Source organism: Lissotriton helveticus, chromosome 3_1 (assembly GCF_964261635.1).
Source record: "Lissotriton helveticus chromosome 3_1, aLisHel1.1, whole genome shotgun sequence".
Lineage (NCBI taxonomy): Eukaryota > Metazoa > Chordata > Amphibia > Caudata > Salamandridae > Lissotriton > Lissotriton helveticus.
Genome location: NC_136061.1, coordinates 819553277 through 819577999, shown reverse-complemented (window position 1 = coordinate 819577999; position 24723 = coordinate 819553277). Strand labels below are relative to the sequence as shown.

Here is a 24723-nt window from a genome sequence, read left to right as displayed (position 1 = left end):
ATACAGTGACCGGTAGGTGTTTCCCAGAGCTCGATAAGCCCCATGGTGGTCAGACTTGCTTGTAGATATTTTGCAGCGAGTGATGACACTTTATGTTGTAGTTCTAACCACAAGCACCAATTTAGAGTTCCTGGTTTTGATTTTCATACTTTATCCCAAAAGATGTCTATCTCGGCTTGTCTTGCAAGGGTCTGTTTCTGGACACCAAACTCGAGCCTGATCTGTGCTGGAGAGACTCTTTTTGGTGAGCCAAAGATTATTCTGTACGCTTTTGCAACCATGCCATCTAGGAGCTTGGAGTCCCTGTCTCTCTGTGCCTCAGTCCCATAAGCTATTGTGGGTAGGAGTTTTGCCCTATTACTTCAGCTAGTGGGGCAAGTGAGGGCCCGCTCAGCTTAGAGTTAAGATTTCTTATCAAGACTGCCAGGGCTGTGCCCTTCCTCTTGATTGAGTCCCTTTGGCTGTGAAATGCCCGCCTTTATCGATGATCACTCCTAAATATTTGTATTCTGGTGCTGAGTCTATGCGGGTGTGACCCCAGAACCAGACATATGTTTGTTTAGAGTTCTTTTTGATTGTCATGGTTTTGTTTTTTTCCAAGTTGCTGTTCACGTTGTTTGCCTCGGAGTATTTGAATATGGTATTAAGAAGATGTTGTAAACCCACCTTTGTTTGACTAATTAAAACTAAGTCATCTGCATAAAGTAGATATGGTAGTGCTAGGTTCCCTAACCTTGGAGAGTGTGAGTTGCTAGACTTGCTTGACACCTTTCTGTGTTGGTATCCGTCTTGATAGGGTTGACCGTTTTACTTGAATCCAGGTCTCGGTGTGCAGATTGATTAGCAGATTGAGCAATGCCTGGGGTATGCCCCAGCTGGCCAGTTTTGTTCAGAGTCTATTGAGGTTTACATGATCAAAGGCAGTCCTGTAGTCAATGAAGCACTGATATAATGGCTTTTTTGTATTCTCAGCCTTGTCAATGAGCAAAGCCATAGTTGTTATATTTGTTACTGTTCCAATGGATTTGGAGAAACTATTCTGATTCAGAGGGAATATCGAGTTGTCTTCTGCCCATTGTTGGAATTCATCCAGAAGTGTACCCGCCAGAAATTTTGCCTTTTTGTCCAGAAGAGCAACTAAGCAGTAATTTTTTGGCAGAGTCTTGTCTCCTGATTTAAAAATTAGCGAGATTATCGAAGCCCGCCAAGACAGAGGAAATAGGCCTGTCTGCCTTATTTCAGTGAAGAGAGGGCTGAGTGCTTTTGCCCAATAATCTGCGTCTTGTTTATAGAGCACAGGCGGTATTCCATTAGGGCCCGGTACCCCTTCTCTTTTCCCTTCTTTATATGGCGTTTAATTGCTTTGAGGTGGTCGCTTGGGAGTGTAACTCCCAGAAATTTTTCTTCGTCCCCTTCCGGTGCTGTTGTATTTTCCTCGCTGGGTCGGTACACGATAGTGGTAGTCCTCAAAATTATCTCTGTCCTAGTTCCTGTGTACAACGAGATTTCTTCTTGATAGAAATGATTTCCTAGATAGGTTGCCCAGTCCTCCTCAGATATGTTAGATTGTCTCCCAAAACCATGCACTGTCATTCTGCTTAGTATAGGCATGCAATTTCACCCATAAAGAATCCTCAGAGTCTCTCCTGGCCGCCCATAATACTTGCTTCAGCTGAGTTTTCTGCTGTCGTAGTGCTGCTAGGCTTATGGTATTGGTTGGTTTCCGACGCAGATGCTGCAGTGTGCGGTTGATTTCATTTTTTATAGATCTTCTCATATTATTTTGCACCTTAGTGAAGTTGGTTGTACCACTATAGCTCTGCTGTGCTCTTGATTTAATTGGGACGGCGAAGGATTTTGCCCAAATTTTATTTTCCAGTAATTGATTGTAGCAGTCGTTCCTGGTTGGCTGTTCCATTTCGAAAGCTTTGGCATGTTTGTGCAAAGTGTGAGCTCATGGGGCCGGTGGTCACTGTCAGCTTTGTCGCCCATGCTGAATGTGAAAATGTTGTTGAACAGGGTTAGGGACAGAAAGGTATAGTCCAGCGTTTAATTTTTGGTTGATGAGTAGTGAGTGAATGCCGGTGGGATATCACCTATACTTCTGCCGTTCGCTGCTCTGAAATTAAGGTGTTCTAGTTCCTCTATGAGGCGATGGCTAGTTTTTGTGGACAGTTCTGATGAACTCTTACCCTGGGGCGGGATGTTCCATAAACGATTATGTATAGTTTCTTCCTCCGCAGTCGATGAGCCAATTATAAGTAAGGTAAAATCCCCTGTGAGTATCATGTTTGGTGTATTGACCTCACTCATGCATAGCTCTACAAAACTGGTCAAATGTTTTGCAGCACTGATTTTTCGATTCGGATGTATGTAAGTATTTATTGTTACAATGTCCTTGTGCTAGTTCCCTGGTGTCCCAATTGAAGTAGATATTTTTATTGCGATGGTTTCCCATGTTGTCAAGCCAACTGGAGTGAGCTGAAGTTGTACATGTGTTGTTCACAGAGATTGCGAGGCCTCCCTGCAAGTGTTCGTATCTTGCCCCTTTTACAGCTGGTGCAAAGAAACGTGCAAAGAAACGTAAATATCCTTGAAAGTGTGGTGGATCGATCAGCCAAGTCTCCTGCAATGCAATGATATGGAATGACCTTTGATTTATTTTTGATCAGTTGAATGTAGAACTGCTGGAGTGGGTAGGCGAATTATTTATAATGGGTGATTTCAACTGCATAATGGACTATAAGATTAACACTACGAGGGGCAATGCCCTTCATCGAATGCGGAAAACCCGGGCAGCTATTTTAGAGATAGGGCGTATTCACAACATTAAAGATGTTTGGCGATGCGTTTTTCCAACTACGCCTGGTTACACATATTATTCTGCCCCTCATATGCTTTGTTCTCGTATTGAGATGGTTTGGGCGTCTGCCAGAGTAATGAGCACTAGTACTATCGAACTTTGCCCTAGAAATAACTCTGATCATAATCCTATTTTATTAACTATTGACACTGAAAAGAATCACACAATACCTCGTACATTTTCTTTTCCCAGGCATTTATTCATCAATACCTTATTCATTTCACAACTTAAGTTACATATTATAGACTTTATTAAGCTTAATCTTAACTCTACGACATGCCTTATGGTATGGGACTCCTGCAAAGCAAGTATTCAGGGTTACAATTTCTTTATCATCAAAATTTCGAGCGCCGTAAAAAGGATAAAGCTTTGGTCAAAGATATACTCTCTGTCGAATTTCTACTGGCGGAGGCTCTTCACGGACATGCGACGAATATAACAGAATTGGAATTACACCTAGGACGGCTGAAGTCTGCCCTAAAAACTATTTTCTGGGATAAGAGCAGCATAAAATTACATAAATTCCAAGTGACACATTATGAGATCGGAGACAAAGTTGGAAAGTTATTAGCTTACAAAATAGCTGACGTGCGAGCTAATACTTTGATTAAAAATCTAAGGGGTCCTAATAATACTATAAGTGACCAACCATCCCAAATTTTAGAACATTTTTCTACATTCTATAAGAACAGTGGCGGCTATCCAACACTATCTGGACTACTCTCTAGAAAAGCCTGACTCTCTGGAGCTGGAACAACTATCCAATTCTATTAGTCTACTTGATATTAGAAATGCGATTTCTCTTTTGCCATCTGGTAAAGCATCGGGAGAAGATACGATTCCACTAGAAATATACAAGTTATGTGTTGAGGAGCTCATACCCCTCCTTTATCAAGTCATTAACTTTATCGGGGAAAGTAGGGAAGCCCCGAGGTCTTGGAATAAGGTAAAATTGTTTTTTTTCTTAAAAAAGGGGAAACCACCAGATGAGTGCGGTTCCTACCGCCCCATCTTGTTAATTAATGCGGATGCTAAAATATTTGCAAAAGGGTTAGCCATCCGTTTAGCACCTATTATACCGAAAATAGTTAGCCCAAATCAACATGGGTTTGTAATGGGTAGGGATACCACAGCACACATTAACATGGCTGTAACAGCCTTTGACATAGCTGAAAAGGAATCCACTCCACTGTGGGATTACGTGTGGCTAGTCATGACTGGCCTTGGCTTCAGGGGTAAATTTTTGAATTGGATACAGTCACTATATGACAATCCCTTGGCCAAAATTAGTTATGCTGGTCTATTATCAGCCTCTTTTACTATTGCCCGGGGAACCCGTAAGGGGTGTCGCCTGTCACCTCTTTTATTTGCATTTTCAATAGAACCATTTCTTTATTCATTACAATTACAACCTGTTATTACTCCTTTTAAGTTTGGCCCTCATTTACTGAAGCTCACAGCTTATGCTGATGACATCGCCATTTATTCAACTGATATTGTAAAGGCGATGCAGGGAATCACAGTAGAAGCCAGTAGATTCGGGGATATCTCTGGATATAAATTGAATTGAAATAAAACGCAAATAATTGCTAATTATAAACCAGGGGCCCCAACTACTGGATTATGTCAGACGGCAACATATCTAGGGGTCAAGCTATCCGCAAATATCAAGGATTTAATTAAATTAAACTATGATGATTTAGTCAAAAACACCATAATTCTGTTAAAAAAGTGGCATAAACTTCCCTTAAATATTATTGGTAGAATTAATCTGTTCCGTATGATAATCTTACCCAAATTTCTCTATCTTTTCCGTTCTATCCCTTTGGCATAATGTAATTCTTATTTTAAAAAATTGGATGGGGTCTTCAGTAGTTTTACTTGGGGGTATCGCAAAGTTTGTAGATCTATAACTCTTTTAAAAGGGGCTTCTGATGCAGGAGGGCTGAACTTCCCGGACTTTAAGTTATACTTTTGGACAACATTTGTAGGACGCTTACGACATTTAATTAATTCTGAGGGTGTAGATAATCGACCTTACTTTCCTACATTTATGTTTAATTTGAACGTGGAAATGTTTTGGTGGAGGATTAATGATCCCAATTACTACAAAAGGGTGCGTTTTAAGACAGCTAGAGATTTAGTCAAAATCTGGCGTAATATTCAGGCCTTCTGCAAGGTGACCTTTTTTCATCCTAAATTGGTTTTGTGGGGAAACCCTGGCTTACTGGGAATATTTAGCGATGGATTAACTAATATATGGTTGGCGCATGAAATAAATAGTCTTTGGGATCTGTATGGCGCACAAGGGCTCCTGAGCTTTGAAACGCTTAGGACACTTTATAATATCCCTGACTCTACGAGGTTTAAGTATATGCAGATATATGATTTTTGTATTTTTAAAATGAAACTACAGAATATTTTTGACTCTAGCATATGGGATAGCCTCTACTCTCAGGAAAATAAGTCATTAATTAGTGGCTGCTATAAGTGTTTCAATACTTACAGAAACACGGACTACAGTACTCTAGCAGAGAAGTGGAGTAGGATGCTAGGGAGTAATATTACTCCGGCTGTGATCAATTCTTCCTTACGTAATATTAATAATGTGGTTTCTTCGTCAAGCTTAAGATTGCTACAATATAAAACTACGTGTATGCTCTACAACACTCCAGAAAGAATATCTAAATGGGCTTCGAATAGCATATACAGTGAACAAACTAAATGCCCTAAGTGCGCGTTAGCTGCAGCAGATCTGGTGCATATGCTGTACACCTGTCCCAAGATATCAGAATTTTGGACATCTCTCGAGAACATAATGACATTCAAGCTAGGAGGCTTATTCTTTTTAGATTCAGCGCTAGTTCTGTTAGATACTAATGGTAGGAGCACCCCACAAAGATCCCTAATCACCATTATGGTATCATGCGCCAAACTTTCAATAGCGCGTGCCTGGATCTCTCCTAACTCCCCACATATAATGGAATGGTGGTCACTGCTTAACCAAATTCATAGTATGGAACTGGCGCTGGCTAGGATCAGGGGTACTAAATCTCTAGCTAAATTTGATAAGGACCGGGGAGTCTTTCTTACTTTAGATGAAAATTATTTACTATTTCGATAATTGTTGATTTATGTTATATACCAGCAACGTTATACACATATCTATTTTGCTTGGATTTAATTAGAACTTGTCATATGATTTAATGTCAATTCTGTATATGTCTCCCTCCTCATGTTGCTTGCTTTGCTTTGTTTGTATACTTTTGTTTCCTGTGTTGCTAATAAAAAAAAAAGGAATGACCTTTGATAGTTGATAAAATCCTGGTCTGTCATCTTGCTGGACAGCCCGTTGAAGTTCCATGAACATATCCGCAGCAGGTTGGTTTCAACTGCTGGTGAATGTTGCCTGCTGTTTTGTCAATTATTTCTTGTTTGATTGATAATTGTCCTTGTGGGCCATCTTAGATCATCATGGCAAGTTCCTTGCTGTGTAGGTTCTGTAAAATTTGTCAGTGTTTCCCGTGACTGCCTCTTAGTGGGCAGCGAGCGCCCTCTTGCCCCTCTCAGTACAGACCTTGGGGTGTTTTTCCGGGCTGTTGATGTTCTATCTGCGTGCTGCTGTACTAGCGGAGCAGGATAGCTAGGTGTACTGATGGGTTTTATCTCTATGCCCCAGCTTTTGAAGATCGGACTTTCAAGCATTATTTTCTGTGCAATACTTGCCTGTCTCCAAGTGCTCAGTGTGACCTCACCCCCCTGAGGGTCACCATTTTTGACAAACTCTACTGAGTCCATGTTTGTAGAGGTTACATCAGTTAATGATTGTATATGCGACAGTAGGCAGAGAATGTTCCCTCAATTTAGTTTGTCGTGTGCCCCTCTTGATCTATATACTGGTGTATACTCCAGGATTTTCCCGATCTTGTTAGGATTATCTGCTCGGTTGGCTAATTGATGACTGTTAATGGGCTGGTAGTTATCGGTTCCTGGTTTGACTAATGTTGATGATCCTTCAGCCCTGCTCTGGTCGCTGTGAGTTTTATTTGCGGCTAGCCCAGTGCAGTGCAGGTGCTCCATGTCTTCCTTAGGAGCAGCCTTAGTGCTTGAACAACCATGTTTTGATGCAATAAAGTTTACTGATCGCTCAACCTCTGTGGTAGTAAAAACTGAGTTGGATGGGCTTGGAGGTCCCTTTCTTATTGGTATTTGGGCTGGCTGGTAGAAATGGCCCAGACAGTCTGGGGAAACTTAGCACCTTTGTCGGCTGGCAATGCTGTTATTGGAGTGGGAGGGCATCAATGTGATTTCATTGCTTCAGACTTCATGCTACATGGCAATTGTTGATGTGCACCTTCCTCCCTTCCTGGGTTACTATGTTTTGGGGGGGTGTTTTTCTTTGTCTTCAACCTGCGTTAGTTGCCATGGAGAACCTATGGTAGTGGATTGTTGGTTGGATTTGGGGGCTGCCCCCTTTTTGACAGACATGGGAGTTGTGTGACATGCGCCCATTTCCACTGGAGGCGGTTGATTTGGGAGATCAGACATTTTGGCCGGTGTCAATCTAAAGAGGCGGGCAAAATCTTCCTTTTTAGAAATGGACTTTTGATTCTGGCCCTTCCTCCTTTGGGCACGTTGTTGTTTTGCATTCAGGTTGTTGTTTCATATTGTTCCTTGGTCAGCCGACTCTAACACGGGCCTCCGGGCGGGTTCGGTTGCTGGTACCTGAGTCTTATTGCTTCCGTAATTTTTGGCTTTGCCTCTTATTGATGGTTTTAGGATGAGAGGCCTATGAGCCGAACTTTCTGCACCATGTGCCCTTGTTCAGGGTCAATCCTCAATAGAGGGAGCTCCCTTTGGCTTGAGGTCGGTGGAGTTCCATGCTGAGTCTTTTATTTTTGCACACAAGTTGCTCAGCATTGGAGCCGTGGAAAAGCATGTGGTCTTTGGTGTTTGGGGGCCCGTTGCGGGCCCCCAGGGTGTCGGAGGGTGGGGGGTGCACATGGGGGGTACCTATGGTACCCCCAGCATTTACATGCACAAAGCAGCAGACACCGTGCGGTGTCTGCCGCTTTGTGCATGTAAATGTAAAACATGCATTTTAACCTTGCAGCACCCGCCGCAAGGTTAAAAATATGGGATGTGACCGCCAGGGTGGCGGTCACATCCTAATTGCACCGGAGGGACCGCCGCTGCCCCTGTGGACGGTCCCTCCACCTCGGGATGGCTGACAGACGCAGGTCCGTCCGCCATCCTAATAGGCCCCCTAGTTGGGCTGCCTCCACGGGCTCATCGGGCTCACACTCCGCACCTAATGGCGGCCACGCCCGCTTCACTCCGTGCTCCCGCTCCTTGCCCCTGTTGTGCTGTTTTTGCCTTGCCTGGAGAACATTCACTGAGGCGGACTGCCTTTCCTTTGCACCGCAGCTTCCCAGCACGCTGCTGCCCACCTTTGTCTGCGGATTACTGCTGGTTGCCGGGGCTGGTTACTGGCTACCGGCCCCCGCAGTGATGGTGGCGGTGATGGTGACGAGATGGTTACTGGCTACCGGCCCTCGCAGTGATGGTGGCGGTGATGGTGGCAGGGTGCTCGCATACACAGCCTTACGCTGCCACTTACCGCCGCTACAGCCCTCTGCAGGTCTGTGGGCTGTGGGTTGCTGGTTGCCGGCCGCCCGCACAGTGCCTCACGGAGCCTCACTCACTCCATCCCATATTTCGCCACTTCGCTCCGCCGTAGCTACCTCCCATTGCTCTGCTCTGCTGTGATCAGCTGCTCTGCCTTACTCCGCTCACGTGATCCAACAAGGGAACCCAAGTTCGGATTTCTGTTCTTCATCGCCATTCGCTGTAGAGAATTACACCAAAATGTACAATTTGTGGTAAAAAAAGAACAGCAAATGCTTGGGAGCAACAGAATGTGAGCATCTGTTGTTTGCAGTGCTTTTGTTTTTGCGCATTTTGGCATAAAATGTATTCTTGCATCAAAACGGACAGGAGGACCCATTTGCTCTAAAATATAGTGAACAATTACAAATTTGAACTTTGTGTAATTGCTTGTAATTTTGTGTTATGTTGCTGAAATGTTGCACCCTTACTCAAAATACAAGAAACCCTCTAGACGCTGATTGTGAACTTTCAGAATCTATTATAGTTCAGTCCATCCTGAGGAGTGTTTGATGCTCAAAATGGTCACACCTCCATGCAGCACCAAATCAATGATATTTTTCCTGGAAGGATAAACAGGGTGTTGGAGGGGCCAGGTGAGGAGAAGGGTTTAGGAGAGGTGCAGTGGGGAAAATATTGGAAAAGAAAAGGTGAGAATAATAAATCCTGCAATTTAGAGAATAATTCTGACCATGCACACAACGCTCCAATAAGGAATAAAACTCCAGTACAAGGTATTTGGGGACTAGATACTTTTTTCGCTCTTATTTCAAATAATAGAAGTAATGCTGCAAAAACTCCTTCAATTGTAAATCATTCAATATTCACACAGTTCGGCACACTGGGGAATATTTACAACCCCTATTGCCACAGGAGCATCACTTTTTTTATGCTCCAGGGGCGTATCACTATTTTCAATATTTACAGAGTGGCGGTAATCCACTTAGTGTGGCTTAATGTCACCTTGTAAATACGCCCCTTTCCACCGCAGGCCTCTGTGGCAAAGGGGCATGCAATGGGTGCTGTTGTGAGCTTTCCAATGCAACACCCATTAACACTGCCCCAGATTTACAAGGAGGTGTAACTCTTTGGCAGCGCCAACAACTAATGCCATGCAGGAGCAGGCTTTAGAATGGCGCACAAGGAGAAATGCTCTTATTTCTCCTCATTTTTGCTTGTTCTATGTTCTGCAGCACATATAGAAAAAGCAAAAAGCCATTAATGATTGTTTATGTGCCGGAAGCTGTCCCTTCCTGCACATAAATAATCATTTAGTAATGTCAATTTATTACTTCCATGTATGCTGCAGAATGCAGCACACATTGGGGCTGATTATAATGTCGGTCAGAAAGCATTCCGACTGACTCGGTTTCAGAATGCTTTCTGACTGACTAAGGTGCGGAGATTCCGACCGACCGATTACGGTGTGTCCGAACACTGTTCAGTCAGACTCACATTGACTTCAATGACACAGGCTCCCATTGAAACAAGCAACAATCGGTCTCGCCATATTCATGAGATTAGTGGTGTAGTTCGTATTATAAATCATTAATATAATGTGATTTATGAGATGCAAAAGTAGTGTGTAATAGAACACAGCTGATGTTTTAGATTTTTTGGGGAAAAAATTATTAACACAGCAAACGTTATTATTGTATTTTTACATTCACAAAATATATATATTTTTTGTTTTTACTGTAATAACAGTATTATGTAATATAATACTTCTATATAATTGGAAGAATAAGGGCTTTTTTAGGATCAAGGTTGAGCATACAGGTTTTTAAACATGTAAGTGAATGAAATAGGTATGCAGTTTATAAGTATGGGGATGATAGGATTATGGGTGTGTGGGAGACCAAGTAAGAGAAAGAGCAAGGAAGGGTTTGAGCAAATATTGTAAAACATTTTTTAGTAACATTTAAAACAATGTAATACAAAAGAAATTATTGAACACTTGTGTTTTGGCATTGTAACATTTAAAGTGTGTAAACAAATGCTGTACACGTATAGTGTTATATACAGGTTATGACATTCCTAAAAAGTTCTGGGGTTGAGTGCGCTACAGGGGTGTAAGCGCATCCCTGTGGTGGGCACACTTGTGTGGACCTGTGTGTGACAACAACACAATGGTTCCGGAAAGAATGTAAAGTTCCAAACTTTAGGAAGTTTTCAAAGTTTTAATTCGAATTTTCATAAGAGTGTTTCATATTGTCTTCATATGAACATGTTGACAATGGTTGATATCATCATTACACATTAAAGAAGCTCCAGAAAGCTCCAATGCATTTCGGACTGATGTCCTTTCTCAAGGAGCACTGCAACAAAGGATATACGAAAAACACAATAAATGTTGCGTCTTGTAATCATAACCAATCAATAACGTAACTGCACATAGAAATGTGACTCCGTGAGAACAACCTCATGCACCCACTTTCAAGGATGGATATGGGTCGTGAAAGTAAAGTAATTCGAACGTGAAACAGGAAACCTGAATGGTGAATAGCATGCGGGGGATAGTAGTTATTCAGGCGTTTACCGGCAAAGGTGACAGTGCGAGCCAACTGGCGTGGTTCCCGACGTGGGACAAGTACCATTCAAAGTCGGTAAGTCAAGTGAAGTCTAGCGCGGCTACCAAGAGCGTGCACAATGGGAACAGAGTTTAAACAGTGAAATTTACGCGGGCGCGACTTACTTCGCAAAGCGTGGGTTAGAACGCATAGAGCTCCAGTTCAGGTGATGACGACCTTCGTGGAGTGTGTGCGGAGTTATGACAAACTAATACCAAAGTAGTGGAAAGAGAAAAGGGATTAAGGTGAAGGGAGTGCAAAACGTGGCCATCTTAGAGTGGTGTGTAGTGCTGAACAGGTCAAGTGAGCTAGAGAAATATAAACGTGCAGTTTATGAAAAGCATATAACAAAAGGGCATTCATAAATAGCAGCTTAGTTCAGTGCGGTCATTAAGACCAAACGGTTTTTGAGATTGCAATCTGTACATCCATGATGTTTCGCGTTGTAGGAGGGTTTTGTTGTTATCTCTCCCTTCAATCTTGGGAACACTTATGTTCATTGAGTCTGCCACATGGGCAAAACCTACGTGGGAAAAACCAGTCGGAAAATAAAAACCAGACTCAATGAACATAAGTCCAATATCCGAACGAAAAACATCAAATCCAACATCGCCATCCACTTTAACGAAGCCAATCATAATGTGGCACAACTTAAATATCTGGTGTTGGAAATTGTCCCCAAGATTGAAGGGAGAGATAACAACAAAACCCTCCTACAACGCGAAACATCATGGATGTACAGATTGCAATCTCAAAAACCGTTTGGTCTTAATGACCGCACTGAACTAAGCTGCTATTTATGAATGCCCTTTTGGGCATCTTTTGATGTACCTAATCCTGTTTTGTTATATGCTTTTCATAAACTGCACGTTTATATTTCTCTAGCTCACTTGACCTGTTCAGCACTACACACCACTCTAAGATGGCCACGTTTTGCACTCCCTTCACCTTAATCCCTTTTCTCTTTCCACTACTTTGGTATTAGTTTGTCATAACTCCGCACACACTCCACGAAGGTCGTCATCACCTGAACTGGAGCTCTATGCGTTCTAACCCACGCTTTGCGAAGTAAGTCGCGCCCGCGTAAATTTCACTGTTTAAACTCTGTTCCCATTGTGCACGCTCTTGGTAGCCGCGCTAGACTTCACTTGACTTACCGACTTTGAATGGTACTTGTCCCACGTCGGGAACCACGCCAGTTAGCTCGCACTGTCACCTTTGCCGGTAAACGCCTGAATAACTACTATCACCCGCATGCTATTCACCATTCAGGTTTCCTGTTTCACGTTCGAATTACTTTACTTTCACGACCCATATCCATCCTTGAAAGTGGGTGCATGAGGTTGTTCTCACGGAGTCACATTTCTATGTGCAGTTACGTTATTGATTGGTTATGATTACAAGACGCAACATTTATTGTGTTTTTCGTATATCCTTTGTTGCAGTGCTCCTTGAGAAAGGACATCAGTCCGAAATGCATTGGAGCTTTCTGGAGCTTCTTTATTGTGTAATGATGATATCAACCATTGTCAACATGTTCATATGAAGACAATATGAAACACTCTTATGAAAATTCGAATTAAAACTTTGAAAACTTCCTAAAGTTTGGAACTTTACATTCTTTCCGGAACCATTGTGTTGTTGTCACACACAGGTCCACACAAGTGTGCCCACCACAGGGATGCGCTTACACCCCTGTAGCGCACTCAACCCCAGAATCCTATTGGACGCATCTGAACAGTTACGTCACCTGTAAGGAGCACCTTAAATTGATTAACCTTCTCCCACTTTTCAACAAACCTTCAATTTTAACCACAGCTGTGCGCCGTGCTCACATTGTTCTTGTTATTCCTAAAAAGTTAACATTTTCTATAGCATTTATGCCTGTAAAAAGATCTTATTTTTTTGTGTTTTTCTATGTCACAATTGTCGTGTCTTGACCAAGGAAAAGACCGACACTTCTTTATGTTTCAAGGAGCTTTATTCATTGCTTCCTACTCTGTCCCTGTCCCTATTCTATCTGCCCCTTAGCCGGTCCCGGCTCCTCCTGTTCTTGTTTCTGGCTCCGCCCTCCCCAAGCACTAGACTGCATTGAACAATGTTACATCTCCCCCTTTCTTAACAAAATGAAATTGACTTCTACCAAGTTTGTAATTTTTCACTCAGCCCCATGAGTCGGCAGACAGTCTGTTTGGGCCACAGGAAGGTGTCTCCATGCATGAGCTCAAATTCAGTCCGGTCTTCAAGCAGCAGTAAGGTCGAATCAGTGATGGGCATGTCTTTGTTCGATCTTTCTGTTGTCCCAACACAAACATCTTTGACCACAGAAGCGCATCCTTGAAAATGTGAGACATTGTGCGTGAACTGCTTGTTCTCAGATTCCACAGTTGTCGTGGTTTCTTTTTGCTGTGTCACTACTGATATCTCGGCGAAGTAGTGGCAGTCTGTTCTCCACTGTGACACTTGTTTTTCTAGGCATCCGCTTGTGGTTTCACTTCTTTTACCCATTTGGTCAGGGGCATCAATGCTCTCGTGTTCACGACCCTGCGTATTGGAAGATAAAGTATCGCCCAATGAAACATTATCTGAACTGAGTGCCCTGGTTTGGTTGTGGGACTCATTTGCGGGCTCTATTTGTCCTATCTGCTTCCACTCGCGTTTATAAATGTTGACTTCTTTGAGCATTGGGGCATGAGCACGTTCCGTTCTCGTCCCCTCTTGCCTTCGTGATGCGGATCCCTCTTTGCCAACACACCTTATCTTCTTGGCGGAGTGATAAGACAGTCTTTTCCCGCACCAGTGTATAGTGTCCCATCTGATTGTCTTTCTTCTGAAAACCCTTGGAGTCAACCTCTCAGACCCCGTCAGGGGTGACGGTACCATCCTCAGGTCCGGACAGGACTGCAACGGACAGGACAAGCTGCTTGACGGGGTGATCAAATGTTCCGAGCCATCAGCGTGAGATAAGTTGCTTTGGACGGGTAGAACATTCTCTGAGTCCAATGTCTGGGCAGGTGATCGACGCCATGGGCGTTGTCGTGAACTTGATTCTGTTGACCCGAGTGATCGTACTAACATGTCTTCTGAATCAGGGAAGTCTCTTTCCGATTTCCTTGAGGACCATTCTTTCAAGTGTGTGTTGACTGAAACACTTCTTGAACTGGTAGTCTGTGACGAACTGCTCTGAGAGTCAGAACTGTCTTTGGGACATTTCTTGCGGTATGTCTCTCGATATGTCTTCCGCACTGTTTCAGTGGAAAGATTGCCTGACACCCAAGTGTTTACTTCTTTTGTTCGATCCCAAGGCTGTTTGTCGCTGCCCCACTCGTATGATGTTACTTGTCTCCTCTCAGTTCCCTCATTGTCACGGGTGTCCTGAGTGTGCTTGTCTATCCCTTTCTGGTGTCTGAGTGAATCACCCCATCTTCTGCGGTTTATCATTTCTTCTCGCTTGTTGGGGGCCCTGGTGTCTGTGTCATGAGAGTGGTGTTTTCCACGGCTACATCCTTCCTCTGACCCGTTTATGACAATTGGTGAAGCGCGGGTTGCTCGGGAGTGTTTGTGTGCCGGCTCCCAGAGTTGACATGACTGGTCCGGTGTTCTGTAGCTTGTTTTTCTTTCATGCTCGTTGAGCAGGCGGTCATCGGTTCCATCCGTGTGATCTGTCCCACTTGACTCTCCCTCAGAATGGTTAGTACCATTTGTTGAATGACTCCTTGAGGTATTAGTTGAGTAACTCCCTGAGGTTGTGTAAATGGGGCTGTCATAATTCTGGATCATCCCAGTCTTTAGTCTTCGCGTGGTTGTAGAGTATTTCATGTCCCTTGGTCTCTCCCTCTTTCTGGTTTCATGTTCTGACTTGAGGGATGTCTCATTTCGCTTGTCTTCTTTTCTTGCATTGAAATGCAATTCCTTTGACACTTCTCTTACTTTGGCTCGCTCTCCAGCTTCAGCCCTCCTGATGATTTCCTTTAACGAGAATTGCCTTTGAAGTATCGTGCGCTGTGCGTCTGGTTTTGAACAGCTCTCAATTGCCCGGAGACAAATCGCTTCCTCATTTGTGAATGTATTGAATTAACAGTATCATACCAACTTTTGGAACCTCGTTATGAAGTTTGGCAATGATTCCCCTGGTTCCCGCCGTGCTGCATTGAAAACGATGCGTTCATGATCTACATCTTCCTTTGTGGTGAAATGAGCACGTATCGTCTTTTTGAGTTTTCTATATGTCTCTGTGTCCTTTGCTGAAAAGGTTCTGATTAGGCGTCGGACATCGTGACCCACCAGTTGGAGAAGTAGTAGTAGACGTTTGCTATCTCTTCGCTCTCCGGTTATGTCAAGAAATGCATCCAGTGATTCCAACCACCGGTTCCATTTGGGACCCAAATTCTGGTTGCCGGTCTGTGTCACTGGTGGTGGTACTCCAATGCAGGGGCTAGATCTATGTGTTTCTTTCCTCACCGACATGATGGTGGAATGAGCTGGTGTGACAATGTCACAGGACTGTTCACTTTGCTTCCTGTCTTCTGTTGCTGACCCTCCTCGGCCGGTAGCCCTTGTTTGGTTGTTTCCTTTGATTTCGGTAAGATTAGTAGCTCCCGGGTGACTACTGTATGTTGTCCGCCCCTGGCGTGACTGTCTCGGTATGCTTCAGTGAGTTAAGCTTGGATCTCCTGAGGTCAACTGGCCACCATTCAGTTGCACCCTGCGCGACTCGTGTCTCTGCGAATTCCCGCTTTCTTTGGTGTTGCCTGCTAACTGCAGGTAGTCGGTGGGGCTGTCGCAACGATATGTGGCAACCTGGACATCTTCTTCTTGCGTTTTGTTCCAGACTAATGCAGGTTCTTTGACATTCATCTCCTCGTGCCTCTGGGTCGTTTGATTTCTTGGCTTCTGGTACTGTCTTCTGCAAATTCGCCCTCTTCGGGGTCTTCTGCACTTCTGCCCTCTTTGGGGTCTTCTGCAGGACTGCCCTCTTCCGGGTCTTCTGCACTTCTGCCCTCTTCGCGGTCTTCAGCAATTCTGTCCTCTTCGGGGTCTTCACTTCTGCACTAATTGCATTTACTCGTGGTTGCTTGTGTCTTCACCCTTTTTCTTTGCATGTGCTTGTTTACTTGTTCAGGCTCTTGCATGGGCTTGTGCTTGTTTCTCTTTTGCATTAACTCGTGCTCATGTCTGTCCACTTGTTGCTTGCATTAACTTGTGCTTGTTTACTGTTCCTTGCTTGCTTTAACATGTGCTTGTTTATTTCCAACTGTTCGTGTGCATCAATGCTTGTTTGTCACTGGAGCGCCTGACTTCAAAATGGCCGCTCCCGAATCGCACAGGGATGTCCCTCTAGGCTGCCTGACTCCAAGATGGCCGCTCACTTGTAACTCCCATACACCACGAGGTTTGGGGCTGCATTAAATTTCCAGGCTCACGGGGCTCACACGGCACTCACCGGCAGCTTTCCTGTCAGGCAGCAGTTCTCCCTCAGTCTCTCTTGTGCTTCGGGTCCACTTGCACTCTCAGGTAGGCTCGGGGTCAGCTCCCGATTTCTTTTAATTGTATGTATGCCGTTCCTCACGCATCGGGCTGAGCTCCGACTTTCAGCAATCTCGGCATGGGGTTTCTAAACTTCCCCACTGCTCTCCTCACCTCTCCAGACGGTCTCAGCCATTAGGGCTCTTCCGTAAGTCTGGGGTGGGCTCCCAGTTTCTTCATTAGCCTCGCACGGCTCCCGGGCTCCCTTTCACTTTTGGGCGCGAAACAGCGCTGGGTTTAAGATTTCATTTAGCGCTCGACTGCGCTCCTCTCGCACGGCTCCACGCGATTGCTGTATCGAGGAGCTGGGACACTGGCTGCTGGCCTCTTCTTTTGGGCGGCAGTTTCCTCGGGGAACATACGTCGCGACCGCGACTGTTCTTCAGACGATGCCCCAGGGACAGGACTCTGGTTCCAGGGTTCTGGGAGAGCAGGCTGCTCATCCCACCCTCGTCGCCAGTTGTCGTGTCTTGACCAAGGAAAAGATCAACACTTCTTTATGTTTTAAGGAGCTTTATTCATTGCTTCCTACTCTGTCCCTGTCCCTATTCAATCTGCCCCTTAGCCGGTCCCGGCTCCTCCTGTTCCTGTTTCTGGCTCCGCTCTCCCCAAGCACTAGACTGCATTGAACAATGTTACAACAATATTTGTATCATTTGTTCTCATACATTTGGTAGATCTTGTAGAATTTGTGTAATAAATCCATTTGTGAATATAAATTCACATGTTACAGGTAAATGTTCCATCATTTGACCTGCCAAGTTTTCAGTCAATGCAGTAATTAGAAACCAATCCATTAAAAGTTCATTACTGATGTTCATTGATTGGTATTTAATATGTTTGGGAACTTATATGTATTTATCTATGCAGCGCATTAATCTGGGTGCTGAAATATCTACTGTTCTTTAACCCCTTCGATGCTCATGACGGAACGGTTCTGTCATGAGCTACGGTTGAGCTGTGCTCATGACGGAACCGTTCCGTCATGACCACGCCCGTTTTTATTAGGGCCCAGCACCGGAGGGGGAATCGCGGTCGCGCTGAAAAGGTTACCATGGTGGAACGAAAGCACCAAACTGCGCGACACACCAGGTATGGGAACACATGGAGAAAAATATTGCCTTTCAGCGGGAAATGGCATTGTCTAAAGCTCTGTTTTTAATATAAAATAAGGGCCTTCGTGGTCATATCACTGAAAATATACGTTTTGAAAAAAATGATTATTGTCTACAGGGGCTCATGGAAGACAATTTCTATGGACTGGAATCTAGAGAATGCTAAAGTGATTCTGGTATTTTACTGACCTCTGCTGGTTGTTTTCTCTCAAGAAAGTTAAATAGAGGCTGTTGCCAGAAATTTTTTAAAAGAAAGTCCATCAACAGAAAGCAATTCTGGTATTTTACTGACCTCTACTGGTCCTTTTTTATTAAGACGGTCAAATAGAGGGAGTTGAACAGGAAAAAAGTCCCTAAGCAGAAGCAGACAAGTCCTAGGGCTGATCTCCAGAGCCCACAAAGTACATACACATAAGTATATACTAATATATAAGTATATACTACAGTATATACAAGGATTTGCAATGCAATAGGTCTTGCATTTACGATAGCTTGAGCTATTGACATTGTAAATGATAATGGCTATTATTTATGTGTTGTTTTTAAAACAGATAAATAAAAGGCAGTCATTTACTATGCAAATAGCTCCAACTCTTGCAAAAGTGAGACCTATTGCATTTCAAATGCACTTGGCTCTTGTGCTATAATAAACAGAAAGCGTTAGGAGACAGTGTGTCCTGCCTGCAACAGCAAGCAGGAGAAAGCAATAAATAAGACACAGGAGTACTAAGGAGGGACTACTCAGCCTATTGACCAATGAAGAGCCATAGTTTACAGTGGACAATGACAAGCCAATGAAAAATATAGGCGGAGAGCGGGAAGAGCTTCAAGTATCTACCTCAATACAGCATGCCTCACAGAGCAGCGCGTGTGCTGCCCAGGCTTGCCCTAAAAATGGTTGAAAAATGCTCTGTTCACTGCAGTAAACTGAGGACCCTACCAAGGCCCTACTACTCAATCCCATGTTCACTAGGATTGAGGGCCTCCTGGGATACACACCTACTCCAATCAGTTGCTGATTAAGACTTTTGTGGCCTAACTCACTCGCCTTTCCATCCATTGCATAGCAGTCCTGGGTTGGGAAAATGAGAGATGATCCCCCTAGGTGAACATCACATTCCATCCAAAATAGGGTGGGGTGACCATCCCTATTAACTGGCAACCTAGTGGTTGATGGGCTAACAGGTCAGGGCAATCCAGCTGAGGTTCTTCTTATGTACACCCAGTATTTCCCCTTGCTCAAAATAGGAAAAGGGAAGCACCACTGTTGTCAGATTTGGACCAAGTATACTGGATCTTAATGTCCCACGATTCCCTTTATCTTGATAAAAAACATTGGAAGAAGCACTCACAAAACCCAGTTTAAAGTAGCAATGACTTTTTTAGGGTGCTGTGAAGACATTCGGTAAGTTGGTTTAGTATCAACACTTACTAATGCACCGCCATTTCAGAAATAGCTTAACTTTCCCCTGCAGCAAGCACTGTGGTGCATATGCAACTTTCCACAGAGGTTCCCGATCGAATACTAATGGTCAAAGTTTTAGAGTGACAATACCAGAATATGTACACTGTTTGACTTACCTTAAGCTTGGCTGCAATGAACAAAGCAAAGATCCCAATAAGCTGAAGCATGCCTTTGTGGATATCACTTTGTGTAACCATGAACCTATCAAAGAAATTTTGATAGGTAGAATGTGTCCGTGTGAAGAATGTAACCTTCACACACCTAAAATTGAAAACAATATATATTAACTTATAATATAATTACATCTTCACAGGCAATGCAAAACAACTTGCCCAAAATAGTGTGCCAACCACACAATCTTTAAATTGACTTTGAACCTTTTATTACCTTCCTGCTTCCACTTCTGTTATCATTTATACAATATTGTAAATCCAACCTCTGGCTTTTGATACCACCAAATCCCTCTTCTTGGTCTGATCCATTCTAGATTTGTTCTACTCTTAATTAGTCTACTTACTGCTCGATTTGCTCATTTTGAATTTATATTTAACGATGCCATGCATGTTGGGTTTTAAAATATTCTACTCCTCTCCATCTAGTATGGCTGCCCATCCATTCCCGATTGGATTTTGGAAGTGTGGTCTTCAGAGGCTTGGGTATTCCTACCCTGGCGCCCATTTCTAGAATGCCATGTCAGCTCCACTCTTCCTCTAACATTACCTTATCACACAACTGGCCAAACCAGTTTTTAAATACTTTTGAGTATTACTTCTTCAGTATCAATTAAGAAAGTTTCTCCAAGCACCTTTCTTACTCCTCTTTTAAATTGACACTGTTTTTGTGCCACTAAATGTCTCTGTAGAGCACATGATTTTATGCGCTAGTGAGATGTATAAAGTATACAAGAACCCCTTTTACAATTGGGATGAAAAACAGGTCTGCTAGTACTGTATAATGAAGCCCAAAACAAACCTCAAAGAGCCATTCCAGTAGTATTGCTCTCATGTTTGGTTTCAGCGATGGATGCTGCAGCAGCCAATGTTTGTCATGGGCATATCTGGTATCCTTGTTCACCATTTTGCGCCAGACGTTTTTTGAGCTTCCCCAGGTAGAAAAGTAAAAAGAATGCGTAAAATGTGATGCCCATTATATGACCACAATGCCCTTCAACAGCAAAACTATATTAATCTTTCAGAGAGTGCAGAGTGCAGATTACTCATCAGCATTCAATTCAGGCTTCGCCTGGAAAGATACAGGTAATGATGTGACAAAACTGTTTTTGCAACAACAACAAAAAAATACTGCTATCAAGTCCCATATTTCCAAATCTAACATGGCGGTGATCCAGAGGCTAAAAACCAAGGGGCATATTACCAACCAATAGAGATAATTTTTGTCTCTAACTTGTTTAGAGACACAAATTATCGCCGCACATCGGCGATTTTTATCGCAGATAAACCTTGCAAGGTTTATCGCAAATGCGATAAAAAACGGCCGCAATGCATGAATATAGCTGAAAAGTCCGCGATATTCATGCATTATCGAGCAAATGCTCTTAGCCATGTTATCCACCTCCCATTGGTTAACATGGCTAAGAACTGCTCAGGGCAGGTGTTAGCTTTTGGAGAAGCGAATATCTCCAAAAGTTGGTAATAGGAGATAGCGATGTTAGCGACTGTTTTCAGTCGCTAACATCTTGGCACGCCCACTTTGCATGTCATTAGTGATAAATATCACTGACATGCAAAGCGGGGCCCAAGATGGTCACTATCTCCTATTAGCTGTCGCTAACTGGTGTTAGCGACAGCTTGATAATAGGGAGATAATTTTATCTCCGCTTTCTTGGCTTTTAAAGCCAAAAAAGCAGAGATAAAGCCCCTTGATAATATGCCCCCAAATGTCTCCGGAGGCGATATAGAAAACGTCTGCTTTGACACCAGTGGCTTTTTAGGGAGATGCAAATTGTTATAGGTATACAAATATTTGTTGCCAAATAAAGCTCATTACTTCCTAGTAAATTGTGGTGTTTTCAGGACTTGGCGAATCTTAGCTTTATATTTAATTGTGGCGAATAGCAAAGCAAAGAACCCCATGCAGGAAAGCATGTCACTGCTCCAATGCAGAGCTGCAGGATCGTAAGTGAGCGCAGTACGTTTATAGCGCAACCCTTGACAAAAAGCAAAAGAGCACTATGCGGCAGATTTACAAGCACCTTGAGCCTCTTGTGCGTCACTTTCAACATGGGAAAAGTGACGCAAAAGTGGTGCAAGGGGCTTGTAAATCTGCCCCTATATATATTAGGGGTGGCTCTGTAACAAAACTGTATAGGGTACATGCAGAAGGGGGGCTAATTGACTGTGTTTGTGACACCATGATGCCGCAATGTAGCGCCTAAATAAAGTTTTATTGCTGCAGTTCTAATGAGTAGCCTTCCCCAAAGAACAATGACAAAAAGTAACTGTAAGGTCTATGCAAATTGATAATTTGCCTTTGTTTGTGCTCACTGGGTTATCCAAGTGTCACAATAACAGATTCTACTATAGCCAGTTTTATGAGAGCATGTTATCGATCTCAGGAACCCCAGAACGATAGCCCACAGAAAGATGTCAGCATTGAATTCCGTTGCTTGCGTGCATGTCTGATATAATTCTTTCGCTGTGCAAACGCAGCACATGGGTATTAAAAATATTGACGTAGCATGACAACTATGACAAGGCAGTGTGACGCAAGCTCCTGCACCACAGGTGGTCCTCACCCCTTTAGGAACACCCCATTGAACAAGACCCATGCATATCTATGATATATAAGACTCGGGTGGGGATGCTTCATTACGGTTTGCAGAGGTGAGGGGCATTCAAACAGCAGGGTTACAAATACGCACTTCCAAAGCCTACTGCTAACACGTTACACGATGCTCACACAGATTGAGAGCAACACAATTCAAAGAAAACCTTGTTGCTCTTACAGTGGGGGCTAAATGCGACAATCTCCTGGGCGCATGTATTAAAGAAATACAAACTCAGTTTTTCTTGTGACCATGCGGTACTTTCCCCATATTGCAATAATCAGGATAAAAATAATCATACTCCTTGATTGAATATTTGGACTGAGCAAACAATTCAGTGACTAAATGCAGATCGATAAAATGTTGACATGGAAGAAGTTAAAGTACACAAAATCGCACGAAATGGCAGCTCAGGTGTGCAGCAACACTTAACCAGCAATGGGGGTTTCCAGCTGTTCCTGAGGCTTGCCAGGAACACAACAAACACCACAGCCGCTTAATAACCTCAGGCGTGCGCGCTTCTCCAGCTGACAGCGCGGTATGCACATACATACAAGCATTCTTTAAAAAAACCAGAGTGCGCCGGGGGTAAGACGCATGATAACATCCTTCCATAAACCATGGTGGGGGCTCTATGCTTACTTCTTGTCCATATGAATGCTGGGCGGACGCTTGATGACCAGTTCAGTCTTCCAATGAACATGCCAAATTTTATACACCTGCCCAAAGCCACCCGAGCCGATCTTTTCCCAGTTGGAGAACTCTGCGCATTCGAGCGTCTTGAGCAGCCCCATCTCCCAGGAGGAAGCGCCCTCTCCCGCCATGGTCCCTGCTCCAGTGCCTGGTCGCTGGGCAGCCTCCCGGACAGACGCCTGCCTGCTCGCTGTGCCTGCCTCTGTTGTCTTCCCTGGAGCCCTGCCCTTCCCAGGTGACTGGGGTGTGTTCATTAACCAGTCGCTTTCCCCTCAACACTGCTCGTGCATGGAACTAGAAGCAGTTTTAAAACTTGTGCTGCACACAAGCTGCCGCTGCCACCTGGGGACGACACACATCTGGCGCAGAACCGTGACTGGGGTCAGGAAGGCCTCCCTCTCCGCCCATCTTCTCCAAAAGCTAAACAAAGAAAGGAGACCTCTTCTGGTCTCAGGCAGGTTCGGGTGCAGCAGGGAGCAAAGTCTCCTGTTTGAACAGAGCCCCTGAACTGGGTTGGATGGCCTTAGCCGAGGTAGACAAGGGACAGGCTGCACGGCTCCACTCACTGAGCCCCACCCACCACAGAGGCACTCGTTCCTCAGCAGCTTCCTGCTCGGGCCGCGAGATGGCCCGCAAAGCAGAACAGGTGCTGTCTCTGCCATGACAGCAGCGGAACCAGATCAGAGCCCTCATGCTCCAGGAGAGGGGAAGGGAGGGCAAGAAGTCAGGGACAAGAAAATAGTCTGTGCAGTAAAGGGGCTGATAGCATGGAAGGACACAAATGACGACATGGTCGTCAGGGGGAGGGACTAGGAAGCCGAAAACCATTCAGAATGCAGCATGTAGGATGTAAGCCAATCCAAAAGATGGGCGGAGAGTGGGCAGAGCTTAAATGAAGCTTCCCTGCTATAGTATATACTGCATGTCTCAACGAGACAGCGCAAGCGCATCCTAAGCGAGACCTAAAAAGGGGTTGTCCCGGAAAACCTTGCACCCTGTGGCGGGCACCCCATGGTGCCTGCCACACTGTACATGGGTGGAAAGAGAGGTCCCATGGGTACCCCCGCGGGGCCCATTCAGAGGGCTCTGGGTGAAGGGGCAAAAGACACACAATTAATGGACGAAATGCTGAACAAATCAAAACATTTACCCCCAGTCAAGAGATCTGGGTTAAATCCATCATTCTTTTGCTCACCATGCCACCCCAGTTTAGACCTGGTCATATGCAAATCAGTCTTGACCCTGTGCCTCATGGGAACAGTCCACCCGAACTGCCAAGCCAGGTCCTCCCTGGACTGAAAACAAGCATCCTAGGAACAGTTTCGGGATTTCACCTCTCATCAGCCAGGATAGCTTGATCCAGTGGCACAGTTAGCCTGGTTCTAGGACTCGGGTCCAAACTGGAATGGCATGGTGAGCAAAAAAATTATGGATTACCCAGATCTCTGGGTTGTCCCGGAAAACCTTGCACCCTGTGGCGGGCACCCCATGGTGCCTGCCACACTGTGAATGGGTGGAAAGAGAGGTCCCATGGGTACCCCCACGGGGCCCATTCAGAGGGCTCTGGGTGAAGGGGCAAAAGACACACAATTGATGGACGAAATGCTGAACAAATCAAAACATTTACCCCCAGTCAAGAGATCTGGGTTAAATCCATCATTCTTTTGCTCACCATGCCACCCCAGTTTAGACCTGGCCATATGCAAATCAGTCTTGACCCTGTGCATCATGGGAACAGTCCACCCCGAACGGCCAAGCAAGGTCCTCCCTGGACTGAAAACAAGCATCCTAGGAACAGTTTCGGGATTTCACCTCTCATCAGCCAGGATAGCTTGATCCAGTGGCACAGATAGCCTGGTTCTAGGACTGGGTCCAAACTGGAATGGCATGGTGAGCAAAAAAATGATGGATTACCCAGATCTCTGTACTGGGGTGAATGTATGACATTGTTATGCATTGTGTCCATCAAGTGTTCTTTTTGCATTTGTCACCCGGAGTGGGACGGGCATGCCCAGACGTGGGTCCCATGTTCTCCATGC

At 44.4% G+C, this 24723-nt stretch overlaps 1 protein-coding gene across 1 annotated transcript in view; it reads right to left on the bottom strand.

Moving 5' to 3' along the window:
• Positions 1 to 22885, bottom strand: part of LOC144824753 (receptor-interacting serine/threonine-protein kinase 4-like) — a 278300-nt gene extending 255415 nt beyond the window's left edge. Inside the window, exons 1-2 of the mRNA XM_078683766.1 lie at positions 22634 to 22885; positions 19323 to 19467 (exon numbers count right to left, since the gene is read on the bottom strand). Coding sequence (XP_078539892.1) covers positions 19323 to 19467; positions 22634 to 22815 — 327 coding nt within the window. The 5' untranslated portion in view covers positions 22816 to 22885. The remainder of the gene's footprint in view (positions 1 to 19322; positions 19468 to 22633) is intronic.
• Between the last annotated feature and the right edge of the window lie 1838 nt (positions 22886 to 24723).